Source organism: Pyxicephalus adspersus, chromosome 3 (genome assembly GCF_032062135.1).
Source record: "Pyxicephalus adspersus chromosome 3, UCB_Pads_2.0, whole genome shotgun sequence".
Classification (NCBI taxonomy): domain Eukaryota; kingdom Metazoa; phylum Chordata; class Amphibia; order Anura; family Pyxicephalidae; genus Pyxicephalus; species Pyxicephalus adspersus.
In genome coordinates, this window is record NC_092860.1 from 110,882,177 (window position 1) to 110,898,422 (window position 16,246).

The following is a 16,246-nucleotide window of genomic DNA, read 5'->3' on the forward strand; positions in this document are numbered from 1 at the left end:
ATGTATTAGTGGAGATCTAACAACGCAGTAATGACATTAAAGTAATACATAAAACAAAATGTCATTTAAATGACCAGCAGCCAAAGAGTGCTTTTGTTTGCTATGGAGGACTCAGCGGAGGGCCTCCTACTTGTCCTCCCCCCTCTATTAAATAAACAGGGCTGTCTATGCAATGATCTAGGTCTATATTAGTATTGCACTAGTCCTGTATCAGGAAATCAGTGACTATTATTTTTAAGAGAGAACAATGACCGGTATGTTGGGGAAGCTGTGACTTATAAAAAGATAGCAATCCCCTATAGGTTATGAGAGCCAAGCCTCTCTCTGCACTCTCTCAGCCTGCTATGGTCACATAACATTCTACATGTAATTACAGTGGCACGCTGATGCTAATTTTGGGAAACGGAACTCTCCTCCGATACTCATGTTGCTGTGGGACTGTAATTTCGAATGCACATCGCTCTTGCCGGAAGCGAACCCCACGTGTGTAGTGGAGGATAGAAGTTGCAGATTAACTCATTAGCCGTCAGAATGGTTTGTATGATACGATTTTTTGATGAGGGCTGATTAGAGGGACGTAGTAAACGAAGTTTTAAGTTGCGTTAGTATATGACATTATTAAACATACCAAATACTAGATAATCTGTGATCGCTAATATGTGATCACACACCGAATTCTGTTTAAAGTAACACGATCCTATTTTATTTGTATCTATAGCCAAATCGTCTGGGGAAGAATGAGCACTTTCAGAAAGGTTTTAATGCTGTAAAGATATTCTTTCGCTTGTCTGAGTAACTGAGGGGACATCTCTCTGAACATGACAAATCCTTTCCTATTTTATTCACAACTTAAAGGAATATTTTGGGTATAAACATATGGTAACTCTATTTTTACTGAGTCATTTTTCTAGTTTTAACATTTAAATGCCTAAAATCACATTGAATTGAAAATGTTTTGAAGCCAGCCGAGATTATATATTTTAATGCTAAAAAAACCCTTCATGATGGTATAGGAGCAGTGACTGGTTCCCTATATGAAGATTTCTGTGTGATAGACTCCTGATGCTTCCTGCCTGTATGGATATGAGACAGAGAATACTGAACTGCAATTAAAAGTGTGTTTTAGGATTTTTATATATTCTAATAATAAAATCCAACTTCAGTTTATGAATATTTTATTGAAGAACCCTGCAGTGAGGGAACTATTTCCAGAGCTGTCCCCATAGACCGCTAGCTCTTGTCTTCTTACGAGCTGAATAATGCCTATTGCAACTCAGCCCACTTCATAGGAACCAGGGGCATTAATGAGGAAGTAAATTGAAAAATGCCCAAAACACTAGAAGTTTATTTGCACCCCTTTTCTTGCCCCAGTGATATTTTATATTACATCAGTGACTGTCATTTTAAACAACTTTATTGCGCGATGGCACCAATGTACTCATGCGTATATGTATGCAGTGTTCTCCCCAGAAATTTTTTCAAGCTAGGTGGGAAAGAAAGAAATAACCGGGTGGTCAAAAAGTGGGTGGGGCAACACAACAAATTTAGTGTTCCAAAAGGAATCCAATAACCCCTAAAAGTCTGCCAGCCTTGTACAACCCTCTATACTTTGTTCCAACTTTCAAATGCCCAACCTCTGTTTTATGTCCCAGCTGTCCAGTGCCCTTGTATTGTGACCCAACTTTTCGGTAGCCACCCAAAGACAGCTGGAAGGTTACTAATGAAGTGCTTGGTGGTGTGCGTATAAAAGGGGCTGGGGAGAAATTTGTGTTTTCCCCTTCCTTTGAACTAATAGCATAGAGCTTCAGTAACATGCATTGGTGTGACGTGGTGTCATTTCTTTTGCATGTCATCCCAACACAACCTTCTAAAGGACAATAATTACAGTGCTCTATTATGCATTATAATGTGCTCTTAAAAAAAGCTCATAAGGTTATAATTCATGCCTTTCTTTTCTGGTTTATTGAGTTATCTGTTCACATTGCATGTTAAAGTAGCCCATTCAAAACACCAAAATGGGCCAAACAAAAAATAAATGTTATTTTTTTCAAAGCGGTACACTGCAACACATGGTAGTGCATTAGTGTTGCCATTCAGGATGAATGACTCTACAACACAAAACAGTTGGGAAGCCCTGTTCTTGTACATTGCATTAACGCATTGGCCCTGATTTATTAAAGCTCCCCAAGGCTGGGGAAGATACACTTTCATCAGTTAACCTGGGTGATCCAGCAAACCTGGAATTAAACTCTTAAAAATAAGTTGCAATTTGTTAACAATTTTTTTCAATCCTGGGCCAGATCCATTCAATGTTTGCTGTTTCACCCAAGTACACTGATGAAAGTATATGCTATCCAGGTTTGGAGGTTTATTAAATTTGGTCCATTGGGTCATATGTTGCCTTTTTTGTGTTAGAATAGCCCTCTCATTTTAAATGAGGTGCCAATGTGCTCCAAAAAAAGTGACCTAACATTTTCTTCCCAAAGTGTTTTAACTTCCTGAAACATCAAAACATACCAAAAAAGGTGCACGTAGGATTTTTGGCAGCACACTGCATCACACCAATAAGTTATTGCAACGGGGTGATATGAACCGGCTCCAATACTTTGCAGACTTTTGCAAGATAAAAATAACTTTGCATCACCCACACAACCCTTTGGATATTATGGGACCTGATCCAAATTATTATTTTCTTGCTGGGACTGGAAGACTCAGTATGTGAGCTATATATTTAGTTTGGCACACATGAAAATATGTTATCAGTTGACTCGTAACAGTCCATGGTTATTTTTTGGCAGAAAAGATTCTGGTCAGTGTTTCATTCTACATTCTAAAAAATAGTCAAATAAGGTCAGCAAATAAAAAAGTGTTCTCGCTTGTTAAGTTGTGTAGAAAGGTGCCGATATATAGAAAACGTAGTTTTCTAAGTTAAAGTATCTGGTATGAATGTGTGACCAAAAAACTTCTGTCTGGTCCTCAGAGGACTCCTGATTTCTAACTAATCTGCACTTTAAAACCAACCTCAAACTCTCTTGTATGCAACCCCACCTAATACATTTTCCTTTCTGCTTCTCCACATTCAGAATAAGTAAGTATGATTTCTAATTTCATCTGTTGTCAGCATTAAAAGCATAATTCATAATGTGTTGGTAGGTGAATCCTAACCTTTCTATGTACTAGTTCACCTCTAACAAATTGTAGCTAATGGAGTTACCTGGTTTTTAACATGCAATTTACCAGATTAGATAATAATCATTTAGCACACAATATTTGTTGGGTATTGATGAGTCATAATAAATCATAATCATAGTGGCCTTTTGCTCTCCAGTAGAGTATGACTAGCCCAAAGGATTTGTTGGGGTGTCAACATTGGCAGTAGGGCAGTGCAAGCTTTGCAGGACCAAGTAGTACTACACAGGAAGATCATGGAATGCTATTTAGAATAAAAGTTAGGGTTCTGAAATTAATGTGGCTGGTAAGAATTATATTAGCCTTGTATCCAGAACTTGCCTAATTGCTAATATTTTTTAAAGGAATGTAGCAATGTTCACTAGCCTTCCCCAGTCTTATGACTAGAAAATGAAAAAGCATCAGCAACCTAATGAAGTTATCTATTTGCTTACTCTACCTATTATTATGTTTGTAATGCGGCACAACTGATTCGCTCCCAGTCGTTTCACATACAAAAATGGTAAACTATGTGGCTTAGTTGTGTGCCAGAGCTTTATAAATGGTTAGAATTATAATTCTTTTGAGAGGTAAAAAATGTTTTCTGTGTATTCAACAATTTGCCTAAAGTTCAGTTTTATTATATTTAAAGGCTGGCACTTTACAATCTGTTAACTCCAATCTACACAGAATGAATTTATTCCTGAATGTCCCAAAGTTGCTGTTGATAAGACAATATCTGCATATATAATAGTAATTTGACATAGTACAGCAATATTTATTTTCTAGCCAAAGACGTTATTGGCAGGGAGAAGAATGTTGCATGTGTGTACTGTGTAAATTGGATATGCAAAATCAATACACTGCAGGTGCCCAAGGCAACAACATATGCAGCGATTACAAAGATGTTAATCTCTGTCTATAGTTTCTCCATATTTTCTAAATGTTACTGGCTGTACTAAAATGATTTGTCCCATAAACCCATACTGTGTTCATATAATATATTGATTTAACTCTTAATGTTTGAAATTTTTGTGCTGCGCTAGTGACTTGAAAATCATTATGCTTGACATTTAGTCCTTGCCAAAGGTGAAATTTATTCTTTTTAACTGGGTTTACCAGAGAAAATGTATGGCTGACCAAAATATGTACCATTTGTCTTCTCCACTAATCCTTTTGACATATGTGTACATACACGTGATGTCTGTTGCTGTGTTCTTTATTTGTCACTATATATACATTTCTCAGGCAAATGATAAAAGACCCAACATAACAGCAGTGAAAGAAAAATCTCTAATGGTATATATACTATACAGCTCTTGTGTGGCTGTTTCCTTCTACGGGGATAAGTTGTCAAAAGTAATAATAATCTAAATTGTATAGTTGGCATTCCTTCAAGGATTAAATAGGGAAATGATAGACAGAATCTTATTTGTCCTCGCCCTATGGGTTTTCTACTTTTCATCTTTCTGCTAGTTTGCTTCTCTTTGTGTAAGTCTAGCATCTTAAAGGGACACTAAAATTTAAATGAAAATATACAAAGAGCAGAACCAACCAAAGTTACTGTCTAGTAAAATTTTAATGCACGACCATGGATGTTGTATAGCACTGCGTAATATAATAGTACTATATAAATACCATGTAATATTAATAATAAAAGCAGGTTTGTGTGACTGGTACATAAAACCTTTGCCTCCAGTCTTGGTGAGGTCCTGATAAGCATCCACTTGATCTGATATATCTAGTCCCCTGGTAATATTTTTATTGGGTGTAACTAATTTTACCAAAGGATAGATTTATATAGAATTAGGCAATTACACCACATTTTTATGTATTTCGTAGGAAAGGTAGTTTATCATTAGATATATTGTAAACAATGTAGTAATGCATATGGATTTTAAATTAAAACATTTTCAGTAAATATTAAAATATTCTTTCTGTTTTAGCATCTTTTTTTTATATCTTTTGTTTTTTATCTGCAAATGTCATTGTATAATGTTTGACCATAATGCAGGCATTCCCATAATGCTGGAAAACACATTTCATGTTGAGAATCCGTGGGATTCATGATCAAAAGTATCTCCAAGAAAACCTGTTTCTTGTTACATATATTAAACAAAACTAGATTCTCCTATATTTGTCTGCACAATACTAGAAATAGGAATCAAAGAAAGATTCTGGGCAAAAAAAGAATAGATTGATCTTCATGTACGTCCTGACAGTTCATAATGCTGAACTCTGCATGTAAAAATAGCTAAGGGAATATCAAATTATATTGAAAAATTAAAATTTTGAATAGCTGATTTTAATAGAAAATATCTTGCTATGGTTCCTTTGTGCACCAACTGGTTTTACATGATTTAAGCTATACTCTAGGAAAATGTGCGTGAACGATCATATTTGACATACTAGTAATTCTGTTCAGTTACTCTTGTGATCTAGATACAACTTCCAGATTGCATAGATAGTTGGGGGACCTCGCTTTTTCATTTGCATAGCATTTTAGCCACCTGGCTGCCCTAGCCCGAGTTGCATTGGTGTGCAGCAAGTTTAAAGTAATGCCAAAGATGTGGAATGGATTAGGGTCTGGGCTTTAAATGAGCAAATGTTCCCTCTTTACCACTCCAGTGTAGTTCTAGCAGTATGTTTAGGGTCATTGTTCTGCTGGAAGGTGATTCTTCATCTCAGTCTCATATCTCTTTTTAACAAGTTTAATGAAGAATTGCCTTTTATTCAGTGCCATCTTTCCTTTAGTTCAGACCAGTTTTTCTATCTCTTCTGTTAAATAAGAAAATCATCCCAACACCATCGTGCTGCCACCACCATGCTTCATTATGGTAATGGTTTTCTTGGGGTGATGCTAATTGTTGGGTTTTTGCCACATTTGTTACCCTATGATAGCCAAAAATGTAAATTTTAGTCTTGTCTCACCAGAAAACCTTCCTTACATTTGTGTGGTCCGCCATTGGGATAACTCCAAATGCATTTTATTTATGCAATTGCTTTTTCTAAGGATGTTTTCCTAAAACCACACACTGTGGAGTGGATGGTTTAAAGTAGCTCTATGGACGGGGAGTCTCATCTGCGCTTTGGTTGTTTGTGGGGATGTTACTTAATCGTGTTGTTGTGTTATTGTGTTAGAGCCACTTTAGAACAGGTCTGTTTGCATATATCATCATCATGTGATAGATAATGTGACAATTTGGTTGCATACAGGTGGACCCCAACCACCACTGCACTCACACTTTTCACAGGAAAAGGGGGACCCCCTTTTCCTTCTAAACTGCTGTAATTCTTGATGGCTTATATTCTACAAGGTGCAGGAAACATTCCTCAAGAATTTAGGTCTATATTATTAAGATAGCATCATGCAGTTGCTGCAGATTTGTCAGCTGCACAAAACATTTTGAGAATTTCCCATTCTACCATATATCATAAGTGCTTTTTTTGCATTGAGATCTAGTAAACATGGAGGCCATTTGTGTACAGTGATCTCACTTTTGTTTTCAAGAAACCAGTTTGAGATGATGGGGCTCTGTGAAATAGTGTTTTATCCTGCTGGAAGTAGCCATCAAATGATGGGTTCACTGTGGTCATAAAGGGATGGACATGACCAGCAACAATGCTAAAGTACCGGTAGGTTGTGGCATTTAAACAAAAATCAATTGGTACTAATAAGCCTAAGATTTGCCAAGAAAATGTTCCTCCCTCACCCCCATTACCATTACCATGTCAAATTCTGACCCTACCTCCCAAATCAGACTGACATTCTTTCAACATCTTCTGTTGTCCTATTTTGGTGATCTGGTATGAATTGGACTCTCACGAGCCTGTCGGAATTGAATCCTGGCATGGTCCCCTCCTGCTGCTGTAGCTCATCTACTCTTCTGCTACCTTAATTGTAACCAGTCTTTACCGTCGCTACTGTCGTCGTTACTGTCGCCTTCAGTTACTGTCCCCTTTCGTTGCTACTGTCGCCTTGAGTTACTGTTGCCTTTCTATCAGGTTTCACCATTCACCTCTGACATCTACAAGACATTTTCAGCCAGAGAACTGGTGCTAAATAGATCTTTTCCTTTTTCAGCCTACTCTTTGTAAACCCTAGAGATGGTTGTGAAAAATTAGATGGTTATTTCAGTTCCTGAAAGACGTGACAAAATCTAACATTCTGAAATAAAATTAGAAAGGAGTCTAAAAACTATTGAACAAGCATGCTGCGTCTTACACATGATCCCTACACTGTAGTACCAGTGTTAACTTTAAACTGACATAAGTACATTTATCTTAATCTTTCATTTAGTTGGATTTAAAACATCAAAAGCAAACTAGTCAACATCCTTTTTTAGGAGGTTGTTGTTCTGTTCAACCTCATTTTGTAACTATACATGTAAATAACCTGAGCTGACACATTGATTAATTGCCAAACAGGAACAAACTCATTAGCAACTCTTGAATTTATTACAAAACCAATGTGTTGTCAACAAACTGCAAGTGGTTTCTTAGTGCTGGAACAGATGCCAGTAATAGTTCAGTAACGGCAAAGTACATAAAATCTAGTAGTGTTGAATTATTGTTAACATTAGTTTAAATGCAACAATTAATAAATGAGTGACACATTAACTATTTTAAAGTGAAACCATCAGTCATTTTTAGATGTTTGCATGAATAACTGGTTTATCATAATATACTGTGCTTTGCAAAAATATTTACCCCTATGGTGTTTTCCATATTACCTGCTGCAATTAAAGAAGAAATTTTATATATGTGTGTGTGTGTATATATATTTCCCGAAAAGTGCCAGGTGGTGCTCCCAGCTAAAAGGGTCTGGGGAGAACACTGTATATACACACATACTGTACAGCCACATTATTAGGTTCAACTGTTCTACTGAAGAAAGGTGAGTGTTCATACATGATCGAGAGATAAAAATTTATGAAAAAGAAATTATTACTTTTTATCAACTTCTCTGATAAATTGAAGTCAAAAAGTTTTTTTCGGTTTTTGAATTATTTAGTGTTTATATACTACTGATATATTTTGCAGTGCTGTAGAAAGTCATAGCCATGACACTAAATTCAGACTAGCAGTTGGAAACCGTAGCATTATGAATGGTAACCTCTAGGACTTTGGAAAGGTTTGGGTATGCATTTTCTTTTAGCTGCAAACAGTGAATATGTATACTTTGCAAACAGCTGAAATAGCTAACCACCTTGGATGCTGCATGTTGCATCTTCAAAACCACATAGCAATACTACCACAAGCAAGTGGAATTTTTTTTCTCCCTTTTTTTTCCTATACCTGCAATGGAGAAAAAAAATTGTTCCAATATTGGGCTTTGTCTTTCTGCTTTAGCAGGCAAAAGGTAGACCCAGAATATCACTGTTAAAAGTTAAAATAAACTAACAAGCTGTATGTTTTTGTTTTTTCTGTTTAAAAAATATTTTGCTGTAACCTGGACTGAGGATGTATTATATCCACAAGCCACTTAATGCTGAACGTCAGTAGACCGCTTTCATCACAGTTCCTTCCTGTTCTTTCTTTATCCATTCTTGTGGAATGGTCGGTATTGAGTGTTTTCTTTCATACTGGGTACTATGCATTTTATTTGCTTTAGATTTTTTTTTCACTTTCTTCCTTTCACTTCATCTGTTTTCAGGCTGATTGCAGTCAGGCTGCACATAATTTTAAGAAAAACCTTTAAGCCCTGCTGAGTCAGTTCCCTAATTGGTTTCTCTGAATATTAAACTACCTTTTGTATGTATTTTTATGAAAAGAAAAAACGTTTCCTTACTATTTATGATCAAATGCTTTTTTTCTGTAGAGAAGAATACGGTATATGGGGTATGCAGCGTGCCAGGACTATATTTATGTACAGACACTTCCTTTAGTTTTTTGGGTTTATTAGGGTAAATAACAACAAGCTAGCTGATGCACCTGTTATTGTGAAAAGGTACATTTGAATAAAATGTCCTAATAATCAGTTTGATTTCTGAAGAAGAAAATTATGTTTATTAAATGTGAGTGGTAACAACTTTTTTAAAGAGAGTATTCTTGGCCTTAAAGAACAAACCTTTACTTTGAAAACTAATTTGAAACCTTTAGAAAAAATAAATCACAGGTTGATAGGCAATGATAGTTGTTTTCTAACAAACATAGTCATCTTCGATAAATTTGGCATGGTTATGTAGTTATTAGGCCTAAATTATGGATAGCTAGATCAAAACTCGCTCCCTGAAAATTTTTTGTATTACGTACGAGAAAAAAAGTGCAATATACAAAGTTGTGATGGTTCTACTGACTTTACAGATTACACCAGAAATACACATTCTCTGAAAGTTATGGGTTGCATTATGTAATTCAGGTAGATCTTTAGCCAAATACAGACTTGAAATCAAGTGTACATTTACTGATTTCTCTGCAAAAGTCTTTGGCTACATACACACGTGCAATAATTGTCGATGGAAACCAACAACTAGCGACCGATCATCCGATAATCGTTTACAAAAAAAGTGCACAAAGACGCAGATAAACGAGCAATGTCGCTGGAAACAAACAACCATCCCAGTGGATCTTATTGGGCGATGATCGTTCAATATCTATTGTGTGTACGGTCGTTCAGTGATCGTGTATTGTTCTGTGATACAATTTCTCCTTTCCATGTCACTTCCTGCATCGTTCAAACGATCATATCTAGTGTGTGTACATTATTGGTGTATATATTTGAATGATTGTATCATTACAGAACCTTGCTCAAAATAATTGTGCATAATCGTTGATCAGTCGTTAATCGTTTGTTTTCTAATTTTTGCACTTGTGTACGTAGCCTTAATGTTGTCCAGTCTCACTTGTGATTCATGCACATCTGCCACACTTCAATGCCAATAACTGTTTTCTAGTTCAGCTTTACTGCTTCCTGGATCACCTCCATGCTAACTGGACAAAGGTAATGATTCCAATTCATTCTTTATAGAGTAGGATGGAGTCAGATGGGTGACCTAAAAAGCAGAATTAGTGAACTAGAAATTTTATCACTTGTTGGTGGCCAGAGTGTAATTCGTGAGATTTAACAGGAATGATTTAAAATCTTTTGACAGGTAACAATATTAGATTAACCTGATGGCACGGCCTATGATAGATGTGCCACGATTATGTGCACAAACCGTGCACATAATCTTCTCAGGACTGAGTAAGGCTCTGCTTAGTACAAAATGACAATACAATACACTTGCACTGCTAATCTTTCAATAATTTTGTTTGGATGTTGTGGAGGATCCAACATCAGAAATGTAGCCATCTGCAGGACTGACCGGAACCTAAACAATTGTCATTTTGGTTGGTTACAGGCCCTTCGGTAGTATTTTCATGTTCTTTGACCAAGTGTCTGGTCTACGGAAGTAACACTAATTTTGTAGGCAATGTGTCAAGCCCGTTTTTAGTAAGTGACTATCCCCTGTGATGTAAGAAATTGGTACATTTGGATATTTTTTTAAAGTATCTCTTTAAATATTGTTGTTTGTGAATAAATGTTCCACAGACACTGTGGTCATAGAAACCACTCATGGACATTTTCCAACAGCTGTCCTGAAGTTTACATGTTGTATAGATAAAGAATATCCATTAGGATCTATCATAATGTGTTGCTATGGAGATGTGTCTATGTTCTAAATTTAGCAGCTAACGAGTAAGATAAATCAAAGAAAGGCACATTTGTACATATACATTACACACATAAGCAAGTATGCTGCCTGAAGGGCTCACATCCAATTTAAAACAACAGCATTTCAGGACCTTTTCCTGCAGGTCAGCCAAATTGAAATAATAGACTTCATTATAAATAAGTGATCTGGTTGTTTAGCCAAGTTTCAGAAGAAATTCTTTTCAGTTGTTGCCTCCTCCCTTTAAAAAAAAAAAATAATGCAACCAATTACTGTATTTGCACATTCTCAGAACACATTTTATGTACTGCAACATAGCTAATCCTATGCATCTGTGTTTCTAAAGTCAAACGATTCTACCTACCGAGTATTTTTGTCTTGCCCACACATTAGTGGAAGTGATTGGGGCCTCATTATCGTCCTTTCCAATCCAATAGTCTCAAAATTTTACCTGCACTTTGTTACATTATCTCATCATTTTATTAACTGTCATGGTAAACGTGATATCACAACACCACCATTCCTCTCCTTACAAGCCAAACACAGTTCTTTATGTGGCCTCCACCAGAACCACAACACAGTTTTACCCATGTTACTACTTCCTATTATCCCATGACACTAATATTATATCCATTGTTTTGCCTCAAGTTATTATGATGAATGCCCCCTTATTGTTTGAATAAAAACTCCTGTAGACCTAACCCCTTCTTCCCCTAGACTGTCTCAGTAGCTATACTTTTGTTAGGTAATTTACAAATTACCTAAAGCTTTCAGCCTATAATTGACTAATCTACCACGTGCACCTTTATAATCTACTCATATTAAAATTAATAAATAAATGAATTTTTTCTGTTTTCATGACATGCCTGATGGTCTTTGTTCTCTGCAATACAAGAAACTTGTGGCTGCTGAGAAGGGGACAGCAGGGTGCTGCACATTGATTTCTGAATACAGGTAGCAGTGGTAGCACCCACATTTAATGCTGTGCCTCCATGATTACAAGAACTTAAATCCAGTGAATGGGAGGGGTGAGCCAGTGAGGGTCAGGCAGGGAAGTCGAGGGCTGGTGATGCTGGATTGACGTCATACAGCTAATAAGGCAGGGTCCTTATGTCTTGCTGTAGTTTCTCTTGTATGATGCAAGAAGTTCACATTGTGCAGTGAAATTATTGTAAGCTGTTCCAGTACGTAAGGGTTTTCTGTACAATTGTGAAAAATTGATGGAAAGTAAGACCAGTTAAGCTCTATGAAATCATTACTTTAAATATTTTTTTAGGATTAAAGAAGTAGTTATTAACCTTGTACTACAGAATAACAAAATGATTTGATTTCCACCATTATTGGAGGTCTACTAGTGTCTCCTTTATGATACCCTCAACCTATGCCAGGATAGCAAGCAATTCATAGAGAGATAGTTGAAGATCAGCACTCTGTAAAGTAAATATTGTACTCAAAGGGTTGTATGCACTTTGTTTCCTATTCAATATGCCTAATCAAAATGCATTTTATTTTGCAGCCTAAAGCTCCACACAATAAAAGTAAACAAGAAAAGAAAGTCATCCATCCATACAGTAGAAAAGCTGCACAGTTAACACGAGAAGGCCATAAACAGGACAGAAAAGAGAAGTAAGTGATATTTTATTAAGTGCTTTAAAAAACTGTCCATTGTGGACATGGAAATGATTGAAATGAACTAAGAGGGGACTGCAGACAGTGAAAAAGTATCCCATTGTGTTTCATACAGTGTACAGAACATACAGATGAGAAAGGTTAGTGTGTATAATTTACAGCATAGCGTATAGACTGAAGGATTGTATAGCATATCATAGTGATTGGAGTGATATTGAGTATTTTATGTATAGAAAGCTGTAAAGGGTGCCTCCAAAATGCTGTTATATATCATTTTACTGCTTATCTCTTTGTTCAAAGGGACACCAGTTTGATGCAACTATGCACATTTATGGTTGAATTATTGGGTACTTAATTTTTCACAGCCAAAATGTTTGTCATCTTACAGATGCTCCACATGCACACTGAACACACCTTGGGAAGTCAGTAGATTAAAAATAAGCTGCTAGTAAACAGATAAAGTATTTTGGCAAGAGACATAGAAAGTCACTGCTCCTAATTAAAAAGCAAAAAAAAAAAATTTTGCAAGTTTACACATACTTTAAAGGGCATATAAAGCAGTAAATATGACTTTCACAATTGATTGGTGGTGAATCTTTTTCTGCCCCTACTTGAAATAGAATGCAGATATAGACAGCTATGTGTATATTCAGATTTTCTTATTTTTTCTGCCTGATAGAACCATATTATTTTCTTTTTATGTTTTGTGGTAATAGTAGGACTTGTTCTGTAGTTTTCTTTCCTGGTTTGATCATTCTAACTTTTAAACACCATACATAATTTCATTGTACCTTTTAATTAGTACATTGCACACCAGAATAAAGAAAACATATTGTGTTGGATTTAATATCCAGCGACCCTAGAATAGATTGAAAACATTTGCCAACTAATAGCAAATGATTTTTAGGAAAAACTTTTCCAGATTTTTTGGATCACCCAGTATTTTCCATGATGGTCTATCTTCAACAGTCTTGGAGATCATTATTAAATCAAGCCCGTTGTGAGGGAAATACAAAAACATCACAGAAAAATTGGTCTCCTGACATTGTTTTTTAAATCATTTCAAACTGATGTGTAGCATAGCACACCAGGAGGTTAAGTGGAACATTAGTATAGCTACTGCATCTTCTTCCAGTTGTTGGATCTTCTCTGTATAACCACCCACATGTTCTCATCTGCACCATTCAGTCTGGTTGTAGTTTAACCCCCCTAGCGTTCCAATTCTGTCCGTATTTTCACGCAGAAAGCGTTACAATTTTTTTGCATGGAAATTTATTATTCATTGTAGGCCTAAAATTCTTAGGCATAACTCACCGAAATATGTCCAATATTTAATAAATTTAATATTAAACTTTAAATAAAAAAAACACAAAAATCTGAAAAAAAAGTGAAACCTGTAATATAACTATACAGTAGCATGCATAATATATATATATATATATATATATATATATATTATATAAAGATATCTTTGTATTGGACTCAATACAGCTGTTTTGTATTGAATCCAATACAAAATTTTTTGAATTTTACGCTGCTCCTCCCGCCCGCAGCGACACATGCACCGTCACTGGGAAACGCCGGAGAACGTCTCTCCTCCAGCCTGCAGCGACACATGCACCGTCAACGGGAAACACCGGAGAACGTCTCCGCCAGCTGAAGATCGAAAGAAGAAGATGTGTCCCAAGGACCTGCAGGGACCACCAGGACGCCGGGGGATGCCTACAGAACAAGGTAAGTGGGTTTTTTATGTTTTTAGCAACCCAGAGTGTGACTCGTGATTACAGTTTTTAGCATGTAAAATCGACCCCGAGTCACACTCGGGTATACTGCTAGGGGGGGGTTAAGCTCCCTTCCAAGCAGACAGGTGAGCTGCAGCAGATGGCATGAGGAAAGGACAGTACACCCACTCTCCCCAACAACTTTAAACCAAGCACCCTTGATTCATAGCCAAGTCAACAACCATTTTACTTATTTACGTGTTTTACAGTTTAGCATGGAGAGTTTGTTTATAATTATATTGGTTCAAATACATAAAATACATGTGTTATCAGGCATCGACAACCTCATACATCCTCTGCCATCCAGTTTAAAAAACTCTCGGATTATCTTTACAAAAAGGCAACTCTGCATGACTTGGACACTTCCTTTTGGCTGTCTAGCAGGGAAGTCCATTCAGCATCCAGAAGAGTAGTCTAGGAATTTATCTTCACAAGAGGGGCTTTCGGGGACCAGCCAGCGTGGGCCTATTGACATTACTTGAAAATATGCTTTAAAAAGTAAGAAATAAAAAAATACTTGATGAAAGAGGAGTAGAGGGTTCAGTTTTTTCATGAGATGGCCCTTAAACTTTCATGTTGACCAAGATAGACCAGCGACATTGCAGTTCAAAAATCCAATATTGTTCTTGTATTTTCCTTTTTTGCTTGTAATCACATTGCATTGCATGTAATTATTATTATTATTTATTATTCATAACCTTTTCTTTTCTTTTGTAAAGGTTAAAAAATGAAAAAGCCTTACGACTAAATATAATTGGTGAGTAATCTTTCTAACTGGTCTGTTGGTGCACTCTTAAGGTTTCCAGTATATATAGGGTATATATAAATTGGAAGTACTTACAGATGATATATACACTGATGAGGCCAAAGTCTGTAAATGTCTATATCCCTAATGGCCTTAGCAGGTAGGAATGTCCTTTCTATAAGACATTGAAAATGATACTTTCACAAACACATACTGACAGAAGTGATAAACATACATAACAGCCACCAATTCCTCAGTATATATTTTATGCATATCTAGGTAAACTTCCAACCAAACCTGGTACTAACTTTAGAAAGCTTTGTCCATATTCACATCCATGTTTTCCTGAATGAGTAAAGTTATGGGGTGGAACTGCAGCTATTTTGGACTAATTTATTATTAATTGTGTTTTATACAACCTGATAGTGTGGATGTATTTTTGAGGTTTTTTTTTTTGCATTTATAAAGCACCAACATTATATATCACATTTGCAGTTTCACTAGGTAATTGTCTCAGCATGATTTGCATGGTTAAGTAGTCTTACTCAGCTTCCAGTCATGTGTGTCCTATTAGTTAATGCTGCCATATTTTGTCTGATGATATAACTGAAGATAATTTCACTACAAAATTTCAGTTTCATGATCATAACAAAAGGTGAGATTTGTCTATCCTGTATGCCTTCTCAATTTCTCAGTTGATTCTTGCTGCAGTAATACAGTACAAAACAGTAATGACATACATGTGAAGGAGCTGTTTTACTTTCCAAAGAATTTGTATTTTTGTTCATGAGATTTACACAGCTCTGACACAAAGCATCCTTTGAACAAAAGACCTGGTTTGTCTTCTGCAGTTAAATAACAGGTCTAGTTCCACCAACAGCTTGTGAGTGTATAGTTAAAGGAAAAAGCAGAAAAGTGACAAGCTTGTCACCTTGTTGAGAGGTTGGGTATAAATATACTCACCAGCCACTTTATTAGGTACACCTGTTTAACCGATCAGCAATACAAATATCTAACCAGCTAATCACATAGGAGTAACTCAATGCATTTAGTCATGTAGACCTTGTCAAGACGACCTGCTGATAGTCAAATGGAGTGTTGTAATGAAGAAGAAAAGTGACTGTGAAAGTGGCATGGTTGTTGGTGTCAGCCAGGTTAGTCTGAGTATTTCAAACTACTGATCTGTTAGGGTTTTCACTCACAACCATATCTAGGGCTTACAGAGGATGGTCCAAAACCTGGAAAAATATTAAATGTGCAGCAGTTAT

At 36.2% G+C, this 16,246-nt stretch overlaps 1 protein-coding gene across 2 annotated transcripts in view; it reads left to right on the forward strand.

Moving 5' to 3' along the window:
* The first annotated feature begins 384 nt into the window (after window positions 1-384).
* Window positions 385-16,246, forward strand: part of TMA16 (translation machinery associated 16 homolog) — a 56,218-nt gene continuing 40,356 nt past the window's right edge. Inside the window, exons 1-3 of one of the 2 annotated variants that reach the window (XM_072406005.1) lie at window positions 385-534; window positions 12,340-12,449; window positions 14,953-14,990. In XM_072406005.1, coding sequence (XP_072262106.1) covers window positions 532-534; window positions 12,340-12,449; window positions 14,953-14,990 — 151 coding nt within the window. In that variant the 5' untranslated portion in view covers window positions 385-531. The remainder of the gene's footprint in view (window positions 535-12,339; window positions 12,450-14,952; window positions 14,991-16,246) is intronic. The other variant, XM_072406004.1, reaches the window with a different exon arrangement.